Source organism: Orycteropus afer, unplaced genomic scaffold (assembly GCF_000298275.1).
Source record: "Orycteropus afer afer isolate SDZICR_OR568_19922 unplaced genomic scaffold, OryAfe1.0 scaffold00063, whole genome shotgun sequence".
NCBI classification, from domain to species: domain Eukaryota; kingdom Metazoa; phylum Chordata; class Mammalia; order Tubulidentata; family Orycteropodidae; genus Orycteropus; species Orycteropus afer.
In genome coordinates, this window is record NW_006921650.1 from 6,993,708 (window position 1) to 7,015,918 (window position 22,211).

A 22,211-nucleotide genomic window follows, 5' to 3' on the forward strand; every position below is an offset into this window, starting at 1 on the left:
GGCAGTGTTTCGTTCTGCTGTGCATGGGGTCGCTATGAGTCGGAAACGACTCGACGGCACTTAACAACAACAACAACATCTATAAGCCAGCTCTCGTTACCACTATAGAGAACCAAAATCAGCTGAGGGCATTTTTGTTTTCCTTTTCTATTTCTTTCCACATTATTCCCTTTCTCTTAGCATTCTGCAACTCCTATAATGTTTTCTTCTTTTTTTAACTAATCCTGCATTTCTAAATATCCTAATGAACTTCATAAAAAAAACACAACATTTTATAAAACTTAGGCTATGGAGTGCTGGAAAATATCTCAAATATACAGTGACACACATGGACATACTATTTTCAGACTTTATCAGACATCTGAAAATGTCCAGTGCAGAAGAGGATACTTAAGGAATTATTTTCATTAAAAAACATACATACTAATTCTACTTTCCTACCTCCCAGTCTCCATGGATTGAGTTCCAAGAGAGTGAGTGGGTTCTGGCAGAGCACTTGCCACTGTTACTAAAAACTAGAGGAGGAGGGCCAGCTGTCATTTTAACCACTTACTTACTCCCTATCTCTGACCCTGTCTCCATGTCTGCAAAAACTGGGAGTTGTTAATAGATCCTCTTTAAAGTCTCTTGTATTTCTAAATAACCAGGATTCTGAGTAAAAGGTAGACAGTGATAAGATACTTAATTCAAGAAATTAAGCTGTTAGCAGCTGGTTTACTTGTTCTCAAGCTTACTGTCTTCAAGATCAACTTAGGGCAATGAACTAAGTAACTGTTTTTTACATTTGGTCTTAAATCACAAATTCCATTATGTTGAAATATTTTAAAGGCAGTTCATTTAAAATAATTCAAATCAAATTTTGGCACTTAAAAATAAATTCCTTACCTCTTTCTCCTTTCTGTCTATGGCATCTCGCTCAGCTTGCAATTGCACTTCTAGGGACAACTCTGTTTTACCTTCTATAGCTCCACACTGTTTTCCATCCTCTACCTTTAAATATACAAGAGTTCTGTCAAATTTTGAGATATTAAATATTGACTATGCAATTTAGTTAAGAGAAGAAGCCCTTCTCTGAATAGGATAGTTTACACTAGTGAATAATCAAAAACTTTCAGATATTTAGCCTAGAATGCATTTTATACAAATTTGAATAGGAATGTTTGAGATTCTCATGATTCATTCCTCAGATAAAATTAAAAGTTATTCCTCCATGTGCCCTTCTCCCCAGCTTCCTTATATTGATTGGTCTCTTCTTTTATCCACTTTTTGATTTCTAGAGTAAAAGGTAATGAATACTATCACTTCTTAGTCTAGGGTAAGGGATTATCCTAAAGTGGTGTTCATAGCCTTTTCATTTAGCTAATATTTCTGAATCACAATTTTAGTTGATGGTAAAAAGGATGAATAATTCTTTTGGTCTCATCTTCCTTTCTCAGGACTAAAATATGTAAACAACATTTGGAAAGAACCGTAAAGAGAAATAGTACTGTCAATGGACATAAAGATGCATACATTATGTAATAATATCAACAAGTTGTCAATAATAACTTTTAAAAGTAATTTACACTAAAACACCTGGTAAAATTAACTGGAAAAAAAAAAAGTCACACCTTTTGAAAAGTGTCTGCACTAACGAGTAAGGCTTGCTCCAGCTCCCTCACTCTGAACTCCAATTTCTCAATTTCTTCATTTCGCTCTTGTATATCCCTCTGAAGTTGTTCTTTGGACAGCAAAAGTTCACTGCACTTGTCTGTTTTTTCTTTCAGATGATTTGTTAACTGTTCAACCTGGAAATAAAGCGAGCATAAAAAATGGAATTTAAAAATATTTCAGTGAGCTAATAATCATGACACATACCCTCAGTTCAGAAAGCATTTTTAAATGCTATGCTAGTTATATTTTTGGTAAGGATAGCAATGTATTTGTCCCAACTAAGGTGATACTTTCTGAAACAATAAAACTAAGCAGCATTAAACCAAAACCAAACTTAACTCATTGGCACTGAGTTGATTCTGACTCAGACTGACCCCCACTGGGTTTCCAAGGCTATACATCTTTATGGAAGGAGACTGCCTCATCTTTCTTCCATGGAGCAGATGGTGGGTTTGAACCACCGACCTTGTGGTTAAGCAGCCAAATGCCTTAACCACTACATCCCCAGAGCTCCTAAGCAGCACTAGTAAAAGAAAAATAACATTGTTTTCCCTGAACCTTTTTTTTTTTTTTAATTTTTTCTCTTATGACTTTCTTTAGCTAGGAGAAAATAAATTTTATTTTTGAATAATGGTGAATTATAAAGTTTAATGGCATAATTACAATAAGACCTAATAGAAATGACAAATTTGTAGAGTGCTGAGTTACACTCTTATGTGAGATAAATCATCTAGAAAACCATGGATTTTATTTTTCATTCTATAAATGATTATAGTCAATATATACAAGGCTTTGAATGCTATAGGGATGGGAGTGGAGGAGAGCTTTCATATAGTCAACCTCAAATCCTCCAGTTCAGAATAGAGATGAGAATCTAGGAGTGTTTAGTGTGAGTAGATGCCACTTGAAGACTTTCCCTAAATGATTCTGACATGGTAGTCCCTTGAAATGAGTGGCTCTGTGATGGAAGAATGCGCGAAGGATTAATAAAATGGCTTACGAAATTAGTTCTGATGAAGTTATGTGAACATGCTTAGTGAAAAAATAATAATAAAAAAGAAACATGACAGCAAGAATTCTACTTTATTTCAGTGAGATACCGTGAGGAAATTATTTAAAAATGACAATTATTCCTCACAATGTTAAATAAATGCAAGTTTAATAACAATTTTAAGTTCAAAAATTACAACAATAAAACTACTGAGGAGAAACTTTAACAATAATGGGTATACTAAGATTTGGAATAAGGTCAAAAGAAAAGACAACAAAGTAGGCACAACAAGATGGCAACATATACTATTAGAATTAGTTATTTTTGATCTAGAGAAATCAAAAGCTGAGGAATTGGGCCAAACCTTCAAATGTAAGAATGCTGTATAACAGGATCACAACTGGTCTGACAGTTTGTCATACTTTGGTGGCTTGTGTGTTGCAGTGAGGCTGGAGGCTATGCCACCAGTATTTCAAATACCAGCAGGGTCACCCATGGTGGGGAGGCTTCATCAGAGCTTCCAGACTAAGACATATTGGGAACAAGGAAGGGTCATCCACTTCTCAAAAAACTGGCCAGTGAAAACCGTATGAACAGCAGTGAAACACTGTCTGATGTACATTGGAAAACATTATGAACAGCCTTGAAATATTGTCTTATAGAGTGCCAGAAGATGAATCCCTGAGGTTGCAAGGCACTCAAAATACAACTGCAGAGATAACAGGAGAATAATGATCCTAAATTCTAGAATTTAAATATTCTGCTGAGTTTCAACAAACAAAAGGCTAGTTTTAAAAAACTGAAAACATGTTTGTTAGGAATAAGGCCAACATTTACAAACTCTCTGTGTTGAGAATTTTTCCACTGCTCTAGGAGATAAGGGTATTAGGTCAGATTATTTCTATTCAAAAAGGATGTACATTACATTTTACTGCAGTGAGTTACAGAGGCATTTAATACATCTTTGGAATTATCTTAAGAGAAATGAAATACAGTAAAACTACAAATTTTATCTATCTACTTATATATTAACACTTGACTGCTAACCAGAAGGCTGGCGGTTCAAACCCACCAGCCACTCCTCGGAAGGAAGATGGGGTAATCTACTTCCGTAGTGATACTGCCTCGGAAACCCAAGGAGGGGTCGCTATGAGTTGGATCCGACTCGACGGCACATAACAACAACAACAACTTATATATTAAAAAAAAGAAAAAAAAAACACTGCCATTGAGTCAATTCTGACTCATAGTGATCCCCATTGGGTTTCCAAGGCTGTAAATCTTTTCAGAAGCAGAGAGCCTCATCTTTTTTCTGTGGAGCAGCTGATGGGTTTGAACCACCAATGTTCTGGTTAGCAGTCAACTTCCTTAACCACTATACCACCAGAACTCCTACATATTATTTATTTTCTTTTCAGAAATAAAATAGTTACCATTTATCAAGTGCTCACTACATGCCAAGTCAATATGCCTATGAGTTAGGTGTTATTATCGTCTTCATTTTAGAAATAAACAGATTTAGAGAAGTTGACTTAGGCACTTTCACATACTTAATAAACAGCACAGCCATGATTGAAACTGTCACTGTCTTACTCTAAGCATAATCTCTTCACTACAATGACAATTTACCTTTGTTGTTGTTAGATGCTGTTGAGTTGGCCCCAAATCACAGTGATCACATGTACAACAGGACAAAACACTGCCTGGTCCTGTGCAGCCTCACAATCCTTGCTATACCTAAGCCCATCGTTGCAGCCACTATATCAATCCATCTCATTGAGGGCCTTCCCCTTTTTTGCTGACTCTCCACTTTACCAAGCATGATATCCTTTTCCAGAGAATAGTCCCTTCTGACAACATGACCAAAGTAGGTGAGACGAAGTCTGGCCATTCTCGCTTCCAAGGAGCATTCCAGTTGCAGTTCCTCCAGGACACATATATTAGTTCTTCTGGCAGTCCGTAGTACTTTCAGCATTCTTCGCCAATATCACAACTCAAAAACATCAACTTTTCTTCTGTCTTTCTCATTCACTGTCCGGCTTTCACAATGCGTAAGAGGCAACTGAAAATATCATGGCTTGGGTTAGGCAAACCTTAGTCTTCAAAGAGACATCTTTGCTCTTCAGTACTTTAAAGAAGTCTTTTGCATCAGATTTGTCTGATTTCCTGACTGCTGGTTACACTGGTGTTGACTGTGGATCCAAGTAATACGAAATCTTTAACAACTTCAATCTTTTTTCCATTTATCCTGATGTTGTTTATTGGTCAGTTGTAAGGATTTTCGTTTTCTTTGAGGTATAATCCATACTGCAGAATGTAGTTTTTAATCTTCATAAGTAAATGCTTCAAGTGATCTTCACTTTCAGCAAGCATGGTTGTGTCATCTGCATACTGCAGGTTGTTAATGAGTCTTTCCCCAATCCTGATGCCCGGTGCTTCTTCATATAGTCTACCTTCTCAGATTATTTGCTCAGCATACAGACGGAATAAATAATGTGAAAGGATACAACCCTGACACACTCCCCTCTTGATTTTAAACCATGCAGTAAACCCCTGTTTTGTTCAAACAAATGCCTCCTGGTCTATGTACAGGTTCCTCATGAGTACAATTAAGTGTTCTGGAATTCCCATTCTTCTCAATGTTATCCATGTAATTCAATGTTATCCAATCGAATGCTTTTGCATAGTCAGTAAAACACAAGTAAACATCTTTCTGGCATACTTTGCTTTCAGCCAAGATCCGTCTGATATCAGCAATATCCCTTGTTCCACGTCCTCTGCTGAATCCAGCCTGCATTTCTGGAAGTTCCCTGTCAATATACTGCTGCAACTGTTTTTGAATTATCTTCAGCAATATTTTACTTGCATGTGATACTAACGATGCTGTTTGATAATTTCCACATTCTGTTGGATTGTCTTTCTTTGAAATGGGTACAAACTGGATCTTTTCCAGCCATCTGGCCAAGTAGCTGTCTTCCAAATTTCTTGGCAATGACAAGTGAGTGCCTCCAACACAGCATCCATTTATTGAAACAGCTCAGTGGGTATTCTGTCAATTCCTGGAGCTGTGTTTTTTTTACCAATTCCTTCACTGAAGCTTCAACTTCTTCTTTCAATATGACTGGCTCTTGATCATATGCCACCTCCTGAAATGGATGAACATCATCCAATTCTTTTGGTACAGTGGCTGTGTGTATTCCTTCTATCTTCTTTTGATGTTTCCTGCATTATTTGATATTTTGCCAGTAGAATCTTTCAGTATTGCAATTTGAGGCTTGAATTTTTCTTCAGCTCTTTCAGCTTGAGAAAAGCTGAGCATGTTCTTCCCTTTTCATTTTGTAACTCCAGGTCTTTGCACATTTCATTATAATAAATCACTTTCTCTTCTTGAGCTACTCTTTTAAATCTTCTTTCAGCTCTTCTATCTTGTCATTTCTCCCATTCGCTTTAGCTATTCTCTGTTTAAGTTTCAGAGTCTCTTCTGACATCCATTTTGGTCTTTTCTTCTTTTCCTGTCTTTTTAATGACCTTTTGCTTTCTTCATGTATGATGTTCTTGATGTCATCCCACTTTCAGTCAATGGTATTCAATGTCTCAAATCTATTCTTTAGATGGTCTCTAAATTCCGGTAGGAAACAATCAAGGTCATATTTTGGCTCTTGTAGACTTCTTTAATTGTCTTCAGCTTCAGCTTGAACTTGCATGTGAGCAATTGATCGTCTGTTCCACAGTCAGCTCCTGGCCTTGTTCTGGCTAATGATACTGAGCTTTTCCATCGCCTCTATCCACAGATGCAGTCGATCTGATTCCTGTGTATTCCATCTGGCAAAGTCCACATGTATAGTTACCGTCTATGTTGTTGAAGAAAGGTACATGCAATGAGTAACTCATTGCTCTTGCAAAATTCTATCATGTAATCTGTGGCATCATTTCTATCATGAAGGCCATATTTTCCAACTATTGGTGATTCTTCTGTTTCTAACTTTTGTATTCCAATCACCAGTGATAATCAACACATCTTGATTGCATGTTTGGTTAATTTCAGACTGCAAAAATCTTGAATTTCTTCGCCTTTAGCTTTGGTGGTTGGTGAGTATATTTGAATAGTAGCAGTATTAACCGTCTTCCTTGTAGCATATGGATACTATCCTATCACTCACAGCATTGTATTTCAAGATAGGTCTGGAAACATTCTTTGTGACAGTGAATGCCATACCATTCCTCCTCAATTTGTCATTTCCAGCATAGTACATCATATGGTTGTCTGATTCAAAATGCCCAAAACCAGTCCATTTCAGCTTACTAATGCCTAAGATATCATTGTTTATACTTTCCATTTCATTTCTGACAACTTCCAATTTTTGTAGATTCATACTTAGTACATTCCACATTCAGACTATTAATGGATGTCTGCAGCTGTTTCTTCTCATCTTCAGTCAGGCCACATCAGCAAATAGAGGTCCTGAAAGCATTCCTTAATCCACATCATTAAGGTCAACTCTCTTTGAGGAGGCAGCTTTCCCCAGTTGTATTCTGAGTGCCTTCCTACCTGAGGGGCTCATCTTCTGGCACTATATCAGATAATGTTTCAGGGCTATTCCTAAAGTTTTCTAGTAATATATCAGACAGTGTTTCACTGCTATTCATAAGGTTTTCCCTGGCCAATGCTTTGAGAAGCGGATGGCACCTTCCTTCTTCCGAATGTCTTAATCTGGAAGTTCCACTGAAACCTGTCCACCACGGGTGACTCTGTTGGTATTTGAAATACCGGTGGCATAGCCTCCAGCCTCACAGCAATATGCAAGTCACCACAGTATGACAAACTAACAGACAAGTAAGTTACCTTTAGTAATATTTAAATGGAATTTTCCCTCCTTCATACAGAATTAATTTGATAATATGGAGTTCTGACTATGTTTCTCTACTTTCTGAGAAAAACAGACAGACTGGGTGAAATAAATAGAAGCAAGCTAGAAGGTTACCACAATGGTCTTTGCAAACATTAATAATGGCTAGGATTTAAACAAATGATTGAAGGTAGAAAGAAAGACATAGTATAACCAGAGCCACTAATGGGTTAGAAGTAAGGAATGAGAAAAGAGTGGAATAGAAGATGAATTCTGTGTTTTAGAAACAAGGCAGGCACACATTGTATACAATATACTAGGTTGAAGAAGAAATATGTTTCACTCCTGTCTCTCTTTGGTGAGTCAGAGCTGGGAGTCAAGAGCTCTCTATTGTTGTTGTTGTTGTTGTTAAGTGCCGTCGAGTTGTTTCCGACTCATAGCGACCCTATGCACAGCAGAACAAAACACTGCCCGATCCCGCACCAGCCCCACAATCCCTGCTATACTCAAGCCCATCATCGCAGCCACTGTATCAATCCATCTCGTTGAAGGCCTCCCCCTCTTTCGTCGACCCTCCACCCTACCAAGCATGACATCCTTCTCCAGGGAATGGTCCCTTCTTACAACATGACCAAAATAGGTGAGACGAAGTCTGGCCATTCTTGCTTCCAAGGAGCATTCCAGCTGCACTTCCTCCAGGACAGATCTGTTAGTTCTTTTAGCAGTCCATGGTACTTTCAGCATTCTTCGCCAGCACCACAACTCAAAAGCATCAACTCTTCTTCGGTCTTCCCTATTCATTGTCCAGCTCTCACATGCATACAAGGTGATTGGAAATATCATGGCTTGTGTCAGGCGCACCTTAGTCCTCAAGGAGATATCCTTGCTCCTCAGCACTTGAAACAGTTCCTTCGCAGTTGACTTTCCCAATGCTACACGATGTCTAATGTCCTGACTGCTGCTTCCGTTGGCATCGATTGTAGAACCAAGCAATGTGAATTCCTTGACAACCTCAATCTTCTCTCCATTGATTGTGATGCTGCTCATTGGTCCAGTTGTGAGGATTTTTGTTTTCTTTATGTTGAGATGTAATCCATACTGCAGACTTCTCAGATTATTTGCTCAGCATATAGATTGAATAAGTGTGGAGAAAGAATACAACCCTGACGCACTCCCTTCTTGATTTTAAACCATGTAGTGTCCCCTTGTTCTGTTCGAACGACAGCCTCCTGGTCAAGGTACAGATTCCTCATGAGTACAATCAAGTGCTCAGGGATTCCCATTCTTCTCAATGTTATCCATAATTTGTCATGATCCACACAATCAAATGCCTTTGCATAGTCAATAAGAGCTCTCTATTAGACATGTTAATTTTGAGAACTCTAAAATGATATGTACAATCCAAACCAAATCTGCTGCTGCTGAGTCAATTATGACTCATAGTAACCCTATAGGACAGGGTAGAACTGCCTCATAGAGTTTCCATGGCTATAATCTTTATGGAATGGACTGTCTTATCTTTCACCCGTGGAGCGGCTAGTGGGTGAAAACCACAAACTTTTCATTAGCAGCCAAGAGTTTAACAACTGTGCTACCAGGACTCCTTTTATGTAGAGAAGGCAGTTGAATATTGAAGTCTGGAGCTCGATAGAAATGTCAAAGCTGAAAATACAAACATGTTTCACATTCTGATACTAAATGAAGTGGGGCTCAGGACTAAATCCTGGGGCCCTGCATCATTTATGTTTTGGATAGAGGAGAAACAAAGACCACAGAGAAGACACTGTGACATGCGAAAAGGGAAGTGTTTCAAGAAGGTGGCTGTAGTGCTTATTAATGGTCAAATAAGACAGAGATGGTTCTTGGATATAGTCAGGAGACTGTGGGCAACCTCTGTTAAGACTAGTTTCAACGAAGTGGAGGTATGAACCCTGTCCATATAGACAGTTTAGAAACTTCACAGGAGTAGACTGAGAATGGGAGATGGGGAAGTAAAGACAGAGAATGTAGACAGTTCTTTCAATCAATTTTATCAGTAATAGAAATAGGGAAGTTTATTGGGCAATACTAGAACATGTTATATAGATGTGAATGATTCAATAGATCACAGTCCAAACTTAAGTACAAATATTAATTTTTACGGTTTCAAGGACGTTCTCATGTTGAAGTAATATTTAATGTTCTGATTTTAAGATTTATATACACCTACTCCTTACTTATCGACAATCTCATTATCCAAACTTTTGTGCATTAATAATGTATTCTGGCAGCAATGAAAGCTAACACATCAGGTGAAAGCAACACTGGCCATGATGGTTATGCATCAGTACATAATAATTTCAGCACTCATGTAATGATGAAATATGGCAGTTATGTAATGATGTAGTCATCCTACACTGGTAATCTGACGTTGGACATGCTCCACTGTCGCAGAAAAACTTGGTCTTTGGAACCTAACCATGTCATAATGAGGAGTGGATATACAACAGAAATAATTCATTTAAAATTTTCTTATTATATGTATTTTATTTTATATCTGAGATACAAATTACTGTAAGCAATCTCAACAAATTTCTTACCTCTCTAGTCTGGTGTTCACTGATAGGCTGAAATCGAGGTATAACTTTAAGCTGCTGTTCTAGTTTCTGTATCTCCTGTTGAAATACATCTCTCTCATGTTCTCGATCAATGGCTTGCTCCTGAAGTTTAAAAATAATAGTAAGTGAAGAAACATATTTATTGAAGCTATTTTTCCCCTCATACTTCCGTTTAATTATAGGTATCTTTTTTTTTTTTTTTTTGAAGGCAAAGGACCTAAGATAGAATAGCCTAAATCATGAAGGTTTGGAAAGATAACATTCTTGCATGACACATGGCCTATTTTGGCTCTCAAACAAGAACGGAAGCATTTAAGCATACTTTGAAATACAACAGCTCTTTATTCAAATAATGTGAAATATAGAATGAAAAAAAGTATTCCCCTTAAAATGCAAAATGCACTTAAAAAAAAAAACTTTTTACAGTGATTTGGGTGAAATTTTACAAAGTACAATTTACACATATTTTGCTTTATGACACTGATTACATTTCCCATAGTGTTAATAGCTCTCCTCCTACTTCCTCCTTGTACCCTTTCCCTGTGTCCTTCTTGCCTATGCATTCTTGCCTCCCTACCTTTCTCTCTGAGCAAATGCTACCCTTCTGATCTTCTTCTGATCTCTGATAGTTGACTGTTCTAGGAAAGCACTTTTTTTTGGGGGGGGGAAACAAAGGAGCAATTCCACTGTTAACTTAATCAACTAATTAAATCATGAAACAAGTTGTTTCATAAACCAATTTCTTCCATCCTGATGTGCGTTTTACACTTAAAATTATAAAATGTAACAATCTCATTCTCAACCTGTAAAGAGAACATCAGGCTTCAGTAAAACTCTAAAACAGTAAATTTGTGTGAAATTAGAGATTTAACTTATTTTTGGAGGGGAGTAATGACAACTGTCCCCAATCTCGTTTTCCAGGGCACATTTTATACCTGTGTCTGTATCTTTTGAAGGAAAAGTACTAGCATCTTAACTCTAAATCTAAAAAGGCTAATTAGAAGGATTTATTCATAATTTGGCTGTATGGCTTTGAATTCTTAATAGTTGTACAACAAAAATAATCAAGTTTTCTTATTGGAATAGTACTTCTCAGACAACTGGTAAAATAAATACACAAGGAAGTGAAAATATCAGAACTCATGGGTTTCTTTATAACTTAAAATTCACAAAGTTAGAGAATAGTAGCAAGTAGCATTCCACTGTGATAATGAATATTTAAACAGAGAATACTTACATCTAAAAATTTTCTCATTTTTTCTAACTGCTTTTCCAGTGCTTGGTTTTGCTGCCTTAAGTCCATTAATTCAGCATTTTTTTCTTGCTCCAGCTCCATAAACCTACTGACTTGTTCCTCAACATCTATTTCTAGAGCTTTCACTTGTTTCTGAAGGTCATCACGTACTTTTTCAGCTTGACACTGCACTTCTAGTTTTTCCTTCATTAGCTTTTCTGTTTCCTGTAGTAATTCTGTTTACAAATGTGAAAGCATACTAAGTTAAATTACAATGAATGATGTGACGATAGGGAAATCACCTACAACTGTTCAACTTTTTCTTTCAGAGGTAAAAAGATCTGGGTTTTAATTCAAAGACACACAAATAAGGTAAACACCAACTTATGAAGCTATCAAATATCTTAACAAATTTCTACGTAAGAAACAAGGTAGTATCAATAACATTGTCAAGAATTAACAAAAAGGCTATATCTTGTTATTAAGAACATTTTTGTGAAAACAGTAGAGCAAATGACAAATCCATTTTCACTAGGAAGAACAAAATCTAAGTTCAAAAACAAGAAAAACTCACCATTTTCTTTATTTAAGGCAAAAATCATTCCAAACCCATTCCAAAAGTGACAAATCAAGTCACTTTTATATGCATACACAACACACATGAAGATCAAATACTGTAAATCTTTAAAAACAAGGCCATTAAGAGATATAGAAAAAGAAGCACAACTGCAACCACAAACTCCTGTTAGCTTCATTCCCTTCTAGACCCATATTCCTGAGTTGTTCTTGTTTGCTTACACACATGTGTAAAGGAAATCTGACGAGTATGAGAGGCAGTGTAGTACAGTGCTTACAAGCAGAGACTATGGGTTCAAATTCTAGCTCTGCCACTTACCTCCTATGTGTTATTTAACATGCTATTCTTCAGTTTCCTTATATGGGATTATAGTATTGATTTCTTACAGTTAATGTATGATCAAATGAGTTAATATAGATAAAGAATAGTTCTTAGGGTGTGGTAAGCACTATATAAGTTTAGCTATTACTATTATTAATAATAATACAATAATTAAGTATACACAGCAAAAGTAAAACAATTCTCTAGTGAAGATGAAAGGACTATGTTCCCAAGAGTCCTAATACTCACTATACTCAGAATTCTTATACTTCTATAGAAAACTATGGAACTGTTTGCTATCAAAAACAGCATTCCTTTTAAAACAATATTGATATAAGAGCTTAAAATAAAAAGTAAACCAACCAGAAAGACTTTTACCAGATTTTACCAGATTTCATTGATCCACCTGATACCATCATCTTATATACTTCCTGATTAGAAAGAACATGTGAAAAGTCATAGGTTGCAAGAGTTTAATAATATATCTGTTAATGAAAAACTGTTTAATAAACCAACATATTCTTTAAAAAATTGAAACAGTCTTAAGCTTTGTGCAAAAACAGATATAAGATGATGGTCACTATGAATCTAAGTTGTTAATTTTAAGTAAAAATATGTAATTTTATAGTAAGAAAAGGTTTTGTTAAAGAAAAAAAAAAACAGTTAAGTATGAATCACAACAGCATAGTTGTAAAATTAGAGATTTGTTAGTTGGTTGAACATTCAAGGAACACCCAATATTTTGAGTTGTGAGTCTACCACCCAAAGATTGGCCATGCACTTGCATAAACACACCTGCTCCAGGTGCTGCATCGACTGCAGCATCTACTAGTCCTAAGAGAATAGAAAAAGAAAAAACAAAACAAAAGACAACAAAACAGGATAATTTATATGTTTTCTACTTCCTAAAATAGGATAATGCACAAAAAAAGAAAAAGAATTACAAGCAAAAGTTGAAGATGACTATTATCATTGGTACTCTGAGAAGTTCCAACATTTCTTGGATATTTATGTGTATTCTTTCCACATTGAAAATTCTAAACCCCTATGTTGAACTAATTTAGCAACCAGGAAGAACTTTATTGTATTTCAAAAATACTGTATTTCTAAATAGACAGAATGAAATTGGTGAAGTGATACATTTATAATTCCATTGTACCACATAATATAAAACTGAGATGACATGAAAAAATAGGATTTAAAGTTCCATCACTCCAAAGACCAACATTTATTTTTACCTCTAGACAAATTTAACTTCAAGATGTTACCTTATTTCTCAGTTAAGGAAAGATTAAAGGTAGTTTGTAAGTTTAAACACTTAAAGACTTCTAGCAGCCTTTTCAATCTCTTCTACTCGCAGGTCGAATTCTACCTCTATCTGCTCACTGCTTGTGCCAAGTCACTGCTCTTGGTTATTTAATCTAAATATACATCTTTGCTGCCTCTCTGCTATTAAAAGAACCAAATTTTACACAATTTTAAAAATATCCTGCTTCATTATGTGCAGCTTGTTCTTGAGGCAGAGGTTTGAGGATAAATGAAGAATGACTTCTTCTTGCTAATATATACCGAAGAGAAAGAAAAAAAAAAAATTCTGATTCTACATGGTCAGCTCCTAAGACAATCGCCTGTTGTTGTTGTTGTTGTTATGTGCCGTCGAGTCGGCCCCGACTCATAGCGACCCCTCCTTGGGTTTCTGAGGCAGTATCACTACGGAAGTAGGATTGCCCAACCTTCCTTCCGAGGAGTGGCTGGTGGGTTTGAACCGCGAGCCTTCTGGTTAGCAGTCAAGTGCTTTAGCCACTATGCTACCAGAGCTCCCTGACAATCGCCTAGAAGTCAGCTTTTCTTTTAATTTTTTCCTATCTTTATATAAAACACAAGGAGTCTTGGTAACACAGTGTGTTTAAAGTGCTACCCACTAACCAACAGGTTGGTGGTTTCAATCTACCTGCTGCTCCGCAGGAGAAAGACATGGTAGTCTCCTTCTGTAAGGATTTACAGCTTGGAAACCCTACAGGGTAGTTCAACTCCCTCCTTATAGGGTTGTTATGAGTCAGAATCGACTCAATGGCAACGGGTTTTTTTTTTTGTTTTTTTTTTACAGAAAACATATGATAATGGTACTGAAAAAGGAAAAAAAGCCAGTTTGAACTTTTAAAGAATATAAATAAAATTAGAACAATGTCTCACACAAAATCTGAAAAATACATACGTTGTTCAACTGGGCCTGCCTCTGCTTTCATAGCCTCCTTCTGTCTGCACAGTAATTCTCTTTCTTCTTGGATCTGCTGTTGCTCTGCTTCCAACTCTTGTAATCTATTACCTGCACATAACAACTCCTGCTCAAGACGATCTATTACATCAGATTTTTCCTGAATCTGCTTTTCAAAAAGCGTTCTTTCATCTGCATAGCCATCAATGACACCTATAAAATACAATTAACAGGGAACTGGATTGTAACTTATTTCCAATTTTACCATTAGAGTTTAATATAAACAGTAACTGGTATATTGTTAGCAAAACTTTAAATCATTCCAACCTATTACAACTCAAGAATACATTTGCTGCTGATGATAGCAGCAAGTATTAACTTACTTCCTTTTTTTTTTTTTAAATATAACATTTACTCTGAGTTGTTACTCTATATGCATATAGGGAATCACTCTGATTCAAAAAAAAGCAAATGGCTCAAAGTAGGTTGTTTACAGTGAAGGTTATAAAGAGAAGAAGAGGGAGAAAAATAAAAGATCAACCATACTCTAATCTTCACATGATTTGACTGAACCCTGCCCTCCTCCTTTTCCTGGTATCAACTGGTAACAGGTCACAGGGTGGTCTTTGGATCACCACCCATCTGCAGCCATGACATGCTCTGAAATTTAAATTAAATAAGACTGGCTTCCAATAGGAAAGAAAAGATTAGCAACTTTGGGTGAAAAAAGCCACTGACAGGATTAATTTTGGGTGAGGGATCTTTCTAGTCAGTAATTGGTTCTATGGGTGAGGAACAAAAACTTGAAATCAAAATAAGATGTTTGTTATTAATTTTCCTCTTTGGTATCTCTCCCTCTTGATTATGATTCAGTTAGAGCCTCTAATCAACAAAGTGTTGGCCGGGCAGCATCCAGGTTCGTTTGGGTCTCACTGGTGCTAGTTTATGAGGAACCTTTTTGTAAAATGTACATTATTTCAGTTATTTCTTAGCTTTTTCCTTCGTTTCTCCAGTCACATGGAGACTATTTGTTGTACCTTAGAAGGCTGCTTAGGAGCTCTGGCACTTGACGCTAACCAGAAGGCTGGCGGCTCAAACCCACCAGCCACTCCTCAGAAGGAAGGTTGGACAATCTACTTCCATAGTGATACTGCCTCGGTAACTGAAGGAGGGGTCGCTATGAGTCGGGGCGACTCGACGGCACACAACAACAAAAACAGAAAGCTGCCTGCAAGTAACTATCAACTTTTAATATGGTATGTTCCATGAAGTCTTTTTCTTGTTAACCACTGTGACTAAATATGAAATTTCTCTGAACTTTGTATTCCTTTGCTATGCGTAAATATCCTATCATGTAAATATAACTCATTTTTCATTAAACAGACATAAAGATAGATTCCTGGAAGGCTGATTATAATTCAGATGTTTGTCAACTGAATTACATTTTAAATACAGTAGAGAACGTGGATATTTTAAGTAATTCTAAAAGGCAAATACCCCATTATAACATGGTAAAACTCACACAGGATGGGGCTTTAAGAGTTAAACCCCAGCTTTACTATTTCATGGTGAACCTGAACAATTTATTTATTCACATTTCTTAGCTTCAGTTTCCATCCATACCTTTAAATCAATCATGTGAGCTGCTTTCAGATAATGGGATTATGGTAACAGCTCACCATTATTCATTTCTACATTTTCTGAATTTTTTACTATTTTCTATGATTCTATTAAATTCTTTTAATAATTTAAAAAATACTTAGTTTTATATATTGGAAGAACTCTGAAGATAAACTACAACTATACATCAGTGGTCACTTTAAATTCAATCAGTGGTTTCCAAATCTGGCTGTGAATCGAAATCTCTATTTCTAGATTTGAAATTTCTCCAGTCTCAGTTGCCGACAGTCAGGTGCTTACCCTCAGCCTTGCTGAGCTCCACAGCCAGCTGTTCCCGGGCTCTGGACTCCTCATGAAGGCGCTCTCGCAGTTCTTCTTGGCACCTCAGGGACTCTGTCGCTTCTTGTTTCTGTCTAAATGACTCACGCATCAACTCTGTTTGTGTGACTTTTGCATGTTCAAGCTAAGTAAGGAGAGAAAGCATACATTAAGGAAGATAATTAAATCACTGGGAATAAGAGTGTCATTGCTCATTAAAGCTAAATAAAAAGATTAAAAATTAAGATTTTTGAATTAAGACTCCTGAATTGCAATTATTTAAATATTTCTAGTGCATTCTAACAGCAGTAGAATAAATCCTAGTAAAGAAGTACGTCAGCTATGTACAACTTTGCTTAAAAGGTGCATTCTGGTTTTAATGAACAAAACAATAGGCTTCTTTGGGAAGTAAACCTCTTTCAATCACTAGATCCACATTCTACCAGATAAAGGGAGACATAAAGTTAATGAAGCACAGGACTGTTCATATTTGCCAAAGCAGTTTATGTAACTCTGTGCTCTATGATACATTTTATTTTTCTGTATTAAGTATTTTATTGTGATGCCTACAGAGTGAGTCTGCTGTATTGACACCACAGGGGATTAACAATATATGATTTAATACAATGGCATCAACGATACAAAATCATAGTGGCATAACAAAAAGAAACTATATGTATAACCTATGTGTTTTAATGAAAAGCTTTCTATTTCTGTCCATCTGAAAACATGTACAAGACTATATGAACACTCAATTTATTTTCAGTATCTTAGAATACCAAACCAACCACAGTCTCCTTAAAGTAACATTATTAGCACATACTGATTTCATTCTTAAATAAGTTCTAAAGTGACAAAGTACAGACTTGGGGTTAAAGCTCTCAATTAGGAGATTCCAGAAAAGCGCTGACTCCACCCTAGTTTTCTAGGCTTTTGACTGTCAGTACCAGCTTAGCTGTTGTCACTGAAGAAACTCCATGGGAAAAATTTGAGCTCAAATGTTTCTAGTATAGTCCTAGATCATTAACAGTATAAATTTAAAAAAGCAATGATCATATACATTAATAACAGGTTCACAGCAACATTGAAAGAATCTTAAAATTTATATATAAAGTTTTGTGCATTAAAAAGATAGTATTACCACATTTTAAACTTAAAATATGAATCAAATGTAGACTCCTTTCTAATTTATAGCCAGTATAATTTATAGTCAATGTATTATAAAATTATGATATTTAAGAATACTTTATTGTTAAATAAAAGACCTCTGCTCTTCTCATTTGAATGGTTTTTGCCATAGCAAATGAATTTTAGAGTTACAAACATTCTTTATGGTTACTCTACATCAATTTCTAAAATATCCAGTATGTATTTATTCTTGTTTTAAATATCATTCACATTTTATTATTTGAAAATAACATGAAAGCACATTTAAGTCATAACACAAAAATAAATGTAAATTTTAAATCATGAAATACTTCCTAAGGTAAAACTTTATAAATATTTTTACCTTTGATTGGCAAAGGGTGTTTTTCCTTTAAATGTACATAAGTAATATATATTCTTTTTTACTATAAAGAAACATGACCATAAAGCAATGAACTAATTTGTACAGACCTACTCTCCTGATTTTACTCTCCAAAACCACATTTAAAAAATGTATCAGTTGCTTCACATATACACATGTAATTTTTTTCTGTAAATTATACAATGGTTGCCTGGTAAACACACGAGCTTCTAAAAGAGTTCAAAGCTATGCCCAAAAGGATGTGTTTTTTTTTTTTTTCTTTTTCAAATTTACTGTATGAACCAACAAAATAATTATTTGCTTTAGATAAGAATATTAAATAAGTCTTTACTTCTATATTCTACTCCTTGGTAACATCTAAACTAGCCTTAAATTGCACTAAAATGATATTTACTATAAAATTATAAGAAACAAATTCAGTTTTATAAAATAAATAAGTTTTAACAAACACAGAAAATCTAGCAACTAACTGCATTTATAACGGATGGGACCCACACTTTATTGGGATATGAGGTCCTCTTCAAATGCTCATCAAATACCTCATACTTAAAAAATCTTTTCATTCAGTTAGGGTATGATTTATTCCCAATATGTATACTATTACGAAACATACAAAATTTTATATTCAATACTTTCAAAATACTTAAGAAACTTATCAATTATCATTATATTAGAAGTATGTGTAAATATTGAGTTTCTGTTTGAGAGGATTAAAAATTTCCAAAAACTTAGGCAGTAGTGATAGTTATACAACATGGGGAAATAGTTAATATCACTGAATTGTACACTTAAAATGGTTAAAAATGGAAATGTTTTTTGTTTTATATATTTTACCACAAGTTTTTTTTTTAAGTATGTGTAAAACATAAGTAAATATTTTGTCACTTTAAAAGTTATAGGAAAGACAATAAAACTAACTTCTGAAAACCATCTGGCTTGTTAAATATTAGCTAATATATTATAGTTAAAGTAATGAAAGTCATAACAAGTGCTGAATAACCTGTAGTGAGTCACTCACAGCATATGTAAGTGCTGAACCTGAAATACTAAGTATGCAGCCTCTTTATGCTAAACACTCTTAACAATGCTTATAGAATACATTTCACATAAAAAGCTCAAAAAAGACTTCCTCATAGGATCAGTAGGCAGATTAAAAACAATCTTTTTCTTTTCTGGGGCTACATGCAATGTGCTATCCACTTGTAAACGTTTCCTAATTGGCTGGATCACAAGTCACTTAGCTGTTTTTCTTAGGCACCACAATGCCTATTTTCTCAAATATAATCATTCCATTTTTATTCAAGATCGGCATAATAAACATACAAAAGCAAGATCCTTGAAGACAAGCAGGATCTTTTAAAACAGCTTTCTTGGCACTGAAGAACTGTAATACTATCTCATTCTGCTTTCCTGAATTAAAAACGTAGCCAAGTTGTGGCTCTCAGACCAAATTTAGCCCTTCAATAAATCCATGACAAATGCGGAGCAGCAGGCCACAGGACAATGAAACAAGACTCTACTGCGTTGAACCTTACTAAAGCCACTTAAAACTTCCCTTCTCATCATACATAGGTTTGAAACTAAATCAGTATGTTTTTCATACTTACTGAATAAGGAGGAGTAGGGAGCGAAATTCTAGAAATAAGCTTTAACATGTGCCCATTTCTTTTATGAGTAAAATGAAAAATAGAGGTATTAACAATTATGGAGTTATTTTCATCCAAATGGTCACAAAGAGGAAAAGGATTAGGTAAAGGGACTCGAGATTCAACCTCATAAATGTCTTCATCTTGTTCTTCCAACCATGAGCCACTGAGTCTGACAGCTGCTAAATAAGTTTTGTAAGAATCCATTCTAGAAGATGTAGTTTCCAATCTTCCTCATTTGCTTTATCAGTTTCTCACTACATTTAAAAAGTTCTTGTTAGTTTATCAAGATAAGTTTTTCATAGTAGTATGAAAATTATTTTTTAGTACTATCAAATAAGTATTACAAAATTAATCCATACAATTGAACAATAAAAGGAAGGTGGGGAGGTCCAGAAAAAAATCCCCACAAATCTAAAAATCTAGATCTCCATCAATCTTCATCCAAAAAACAAAACTAAATTAAAAAACAAAAACCAAACCAAAGTCAACTAAGCAAACAAACAAAAAAATCCTTTTCTACTACCAGAATAATTAATTAAATCCTAGAAGAAGAGAAGAAAGAAAATATAAAGATCTAATTAGCTAAGCAATAAAACGACTTTCAATATTAAATACATCTGTTAATAAATAAACCTTCCAAGCAGAACCTGACAGGGAAGGTCAAGTTTTAAATATCCATAGCAGCAGTCTTGAGAAATGTAGCTGCAGAATTATTGCCCTTGTTCTTGTTGCTTCACTCAGTTCAAAAGGAAAGCTCTTCTGAACTGAGCTATTCAAACAGTCTGTCACACTGAGCCAAAGAATTCCAGTCAGTGTCCCCTGAGGGAAGGTCAGAACCCGGGGTGTGGTTTAATGTCTTTACCTATAGGTACACTGACAGGTAGAATGTGAATTAATACGCCCACAAAAAGCTTGCCTAACAGGATCCAACTTCCACGTCAGAGCTCTGAACAGGGCATTTAAGACAAGTTTAAAATGCTTCTAAAATAAGCTAGTGTTTTTCCATCCCATTTAAAAAATTGCTTTAATTAAAAAATGTGAAATCAGTATGTTTGAGTTCACATTACTAATTCATACTAGTTATTCAAGTATATCAAACAATCGTAATTATTTCTAGAAAACTGAATCAGCACTTGCTTCTGGCATTTCCTTAGAACTAATATTCATTCTTCTGTGCAGCCACTGAAACCAAATATAGTTCAGTGAGAACCTATTTCCACATTAAATTGTTCACAGAGTAAATGTTAAGGGGAAAAGAAAAAACCTTTTTAATCTGTGTTGCATATAATAGTTGGTAATTATACCACATAAGATTATCCTACGAACTCTGACCTAAAGTTTAAATGCCCAAGTGACACATAAGAGTAGTGAGTTAACTTACATCACTCCAGACAGTTGGGAAATACTCAATAAGCTAGCCATTCAGTATTTAAAACACCTTATTTTTTAATATTAAAAGATTCTCAGTAACAAAAGTTTCCCCCCCCCCCAATAAAGCAAAAACTTTCATTTTGGTTCCTGTCCTGGATTGAACCGTGTCCCCCAAAATAAGTGTGAACTTGGCTGGGCCTTGATTCTCATGATATGATCTGATGTGATTAGCCAATCAGTTGTACAGGGATAAGGTGGGCTGTAACACCCTTACTCAGTCACAGCCCTAATCCTGTGTAAGAAGAGCTTCCTTGGGGTGTGGTCTGCATCACCTTTATCTCACAAGAGATAAAAGGAGAAAGAAGTGAGCAGAGAAAGAGAGACCTGACTATTGCCAAGAAAGAAGAGCTGGGAGCACAGCATGTCCTCTGGAGCTGGGGTCCCTGCACTGAGAATCTCCTAGACCCAGGAGAAGACTGATGACAATCAATCATGGACATTTCCAAGGAATGTTGGGCTCACCGATGTTAAAAGGAGGCAAGGACCTTCCCCTCGAGCCGACAGAGAGAGAAAGCCTTTTCCCCTAGAGCTGACACCCCAGATCTAGACTTCCAGCCTCCTAAACTGAGAGAGAATAAATTTCTGTTTGTTAAAGTCTCCACTTGTGGATACTTCTCTTACAGCAGCACTAGCTAACTAAGACAGTGTCTTTTCTCCATCCAGTAAATAAATACCCTAAATTCACAAAGCCTTTGTCTAATACGGAATATCCCATAGTAAAGCAAGCAGGTGATACCAACAAAAATCCATTCTACAAGCACTTTCAGTATATCAAGTTCTTTAAAGGAGCCAATATCCAAATCCTTCTCAATGGGCTAGCAACATTTAAGTCAAACTAAGAACTAACCACAGAGAAAGGAGAGAAAAGCTAGAAGGAAAACTGATTCAAAAAAGCAGTAGATTCAAATGATTTAGGATGACAGTATACAGCCCTCATAACAACAGTACGTTAACAGTATATTACAGCAACTGCTTTTCAGAAAAGTGACTTCAAATTAAAATAATTTACATTGTACTTACTTTCATCTTAGAAAGCATGTACAATTTTTATTTTATTTTGCAATCAAAACCAGTTCTAATAAAATGACTTCAATTTTTAGAGGGACATACTTTTTTTTTTCTTAATTTTATTTTGATTTGGGTGAAGATTTACAGAGTAAATTCACTTTTCATACAGCAGTTCACATAATATACTTTGTCTCATGTCATTGACCAAAATTTACAATGCAA

The 22,211-nt window shown here is 35.5% G+C and overlaps 1 protein-coding gene across 1 annotated transcript in view; it reads right to left on the reverse strand.

The window, feature by feature from the left end:
* The window catches only part of AKAP9 (A-kinase anchoring protein 9), a 170,053-nt gene that overhangs the window by 34,274 nt on the left and 113,568 nt on the right, over window positions 1–22,211 (reverse strand). The window contains exons 19-24 of the mRNA XM_042780806.1: window positions 16,356–16,518; window positions 14,436–14,648; window positions 11,326–11,558; window positions 10,071–10,190; window positions 1,611–1,787; window positions 886–990 (exon numbers count right to left, since the gene is read on the reverse strand). Of these exons, the coding sequence (XP_042636740.1) occupies window positions 886–990; window positions 1,611–1,787; window positions 10,071–10,190; window positions 11,326–11,558; window positions 14,436–14,648; window positions 16,356–16,518 (1,011 nt within the window). The remainder of the gene's footprint in view (window positions 1–885; window positions 991–1,610; window positions 1,788–10,070; window positions 10,191–11,325; window positions 11,559–14,435; window positions 14,649–16,355; window positions 16,519–22,211) is intronic.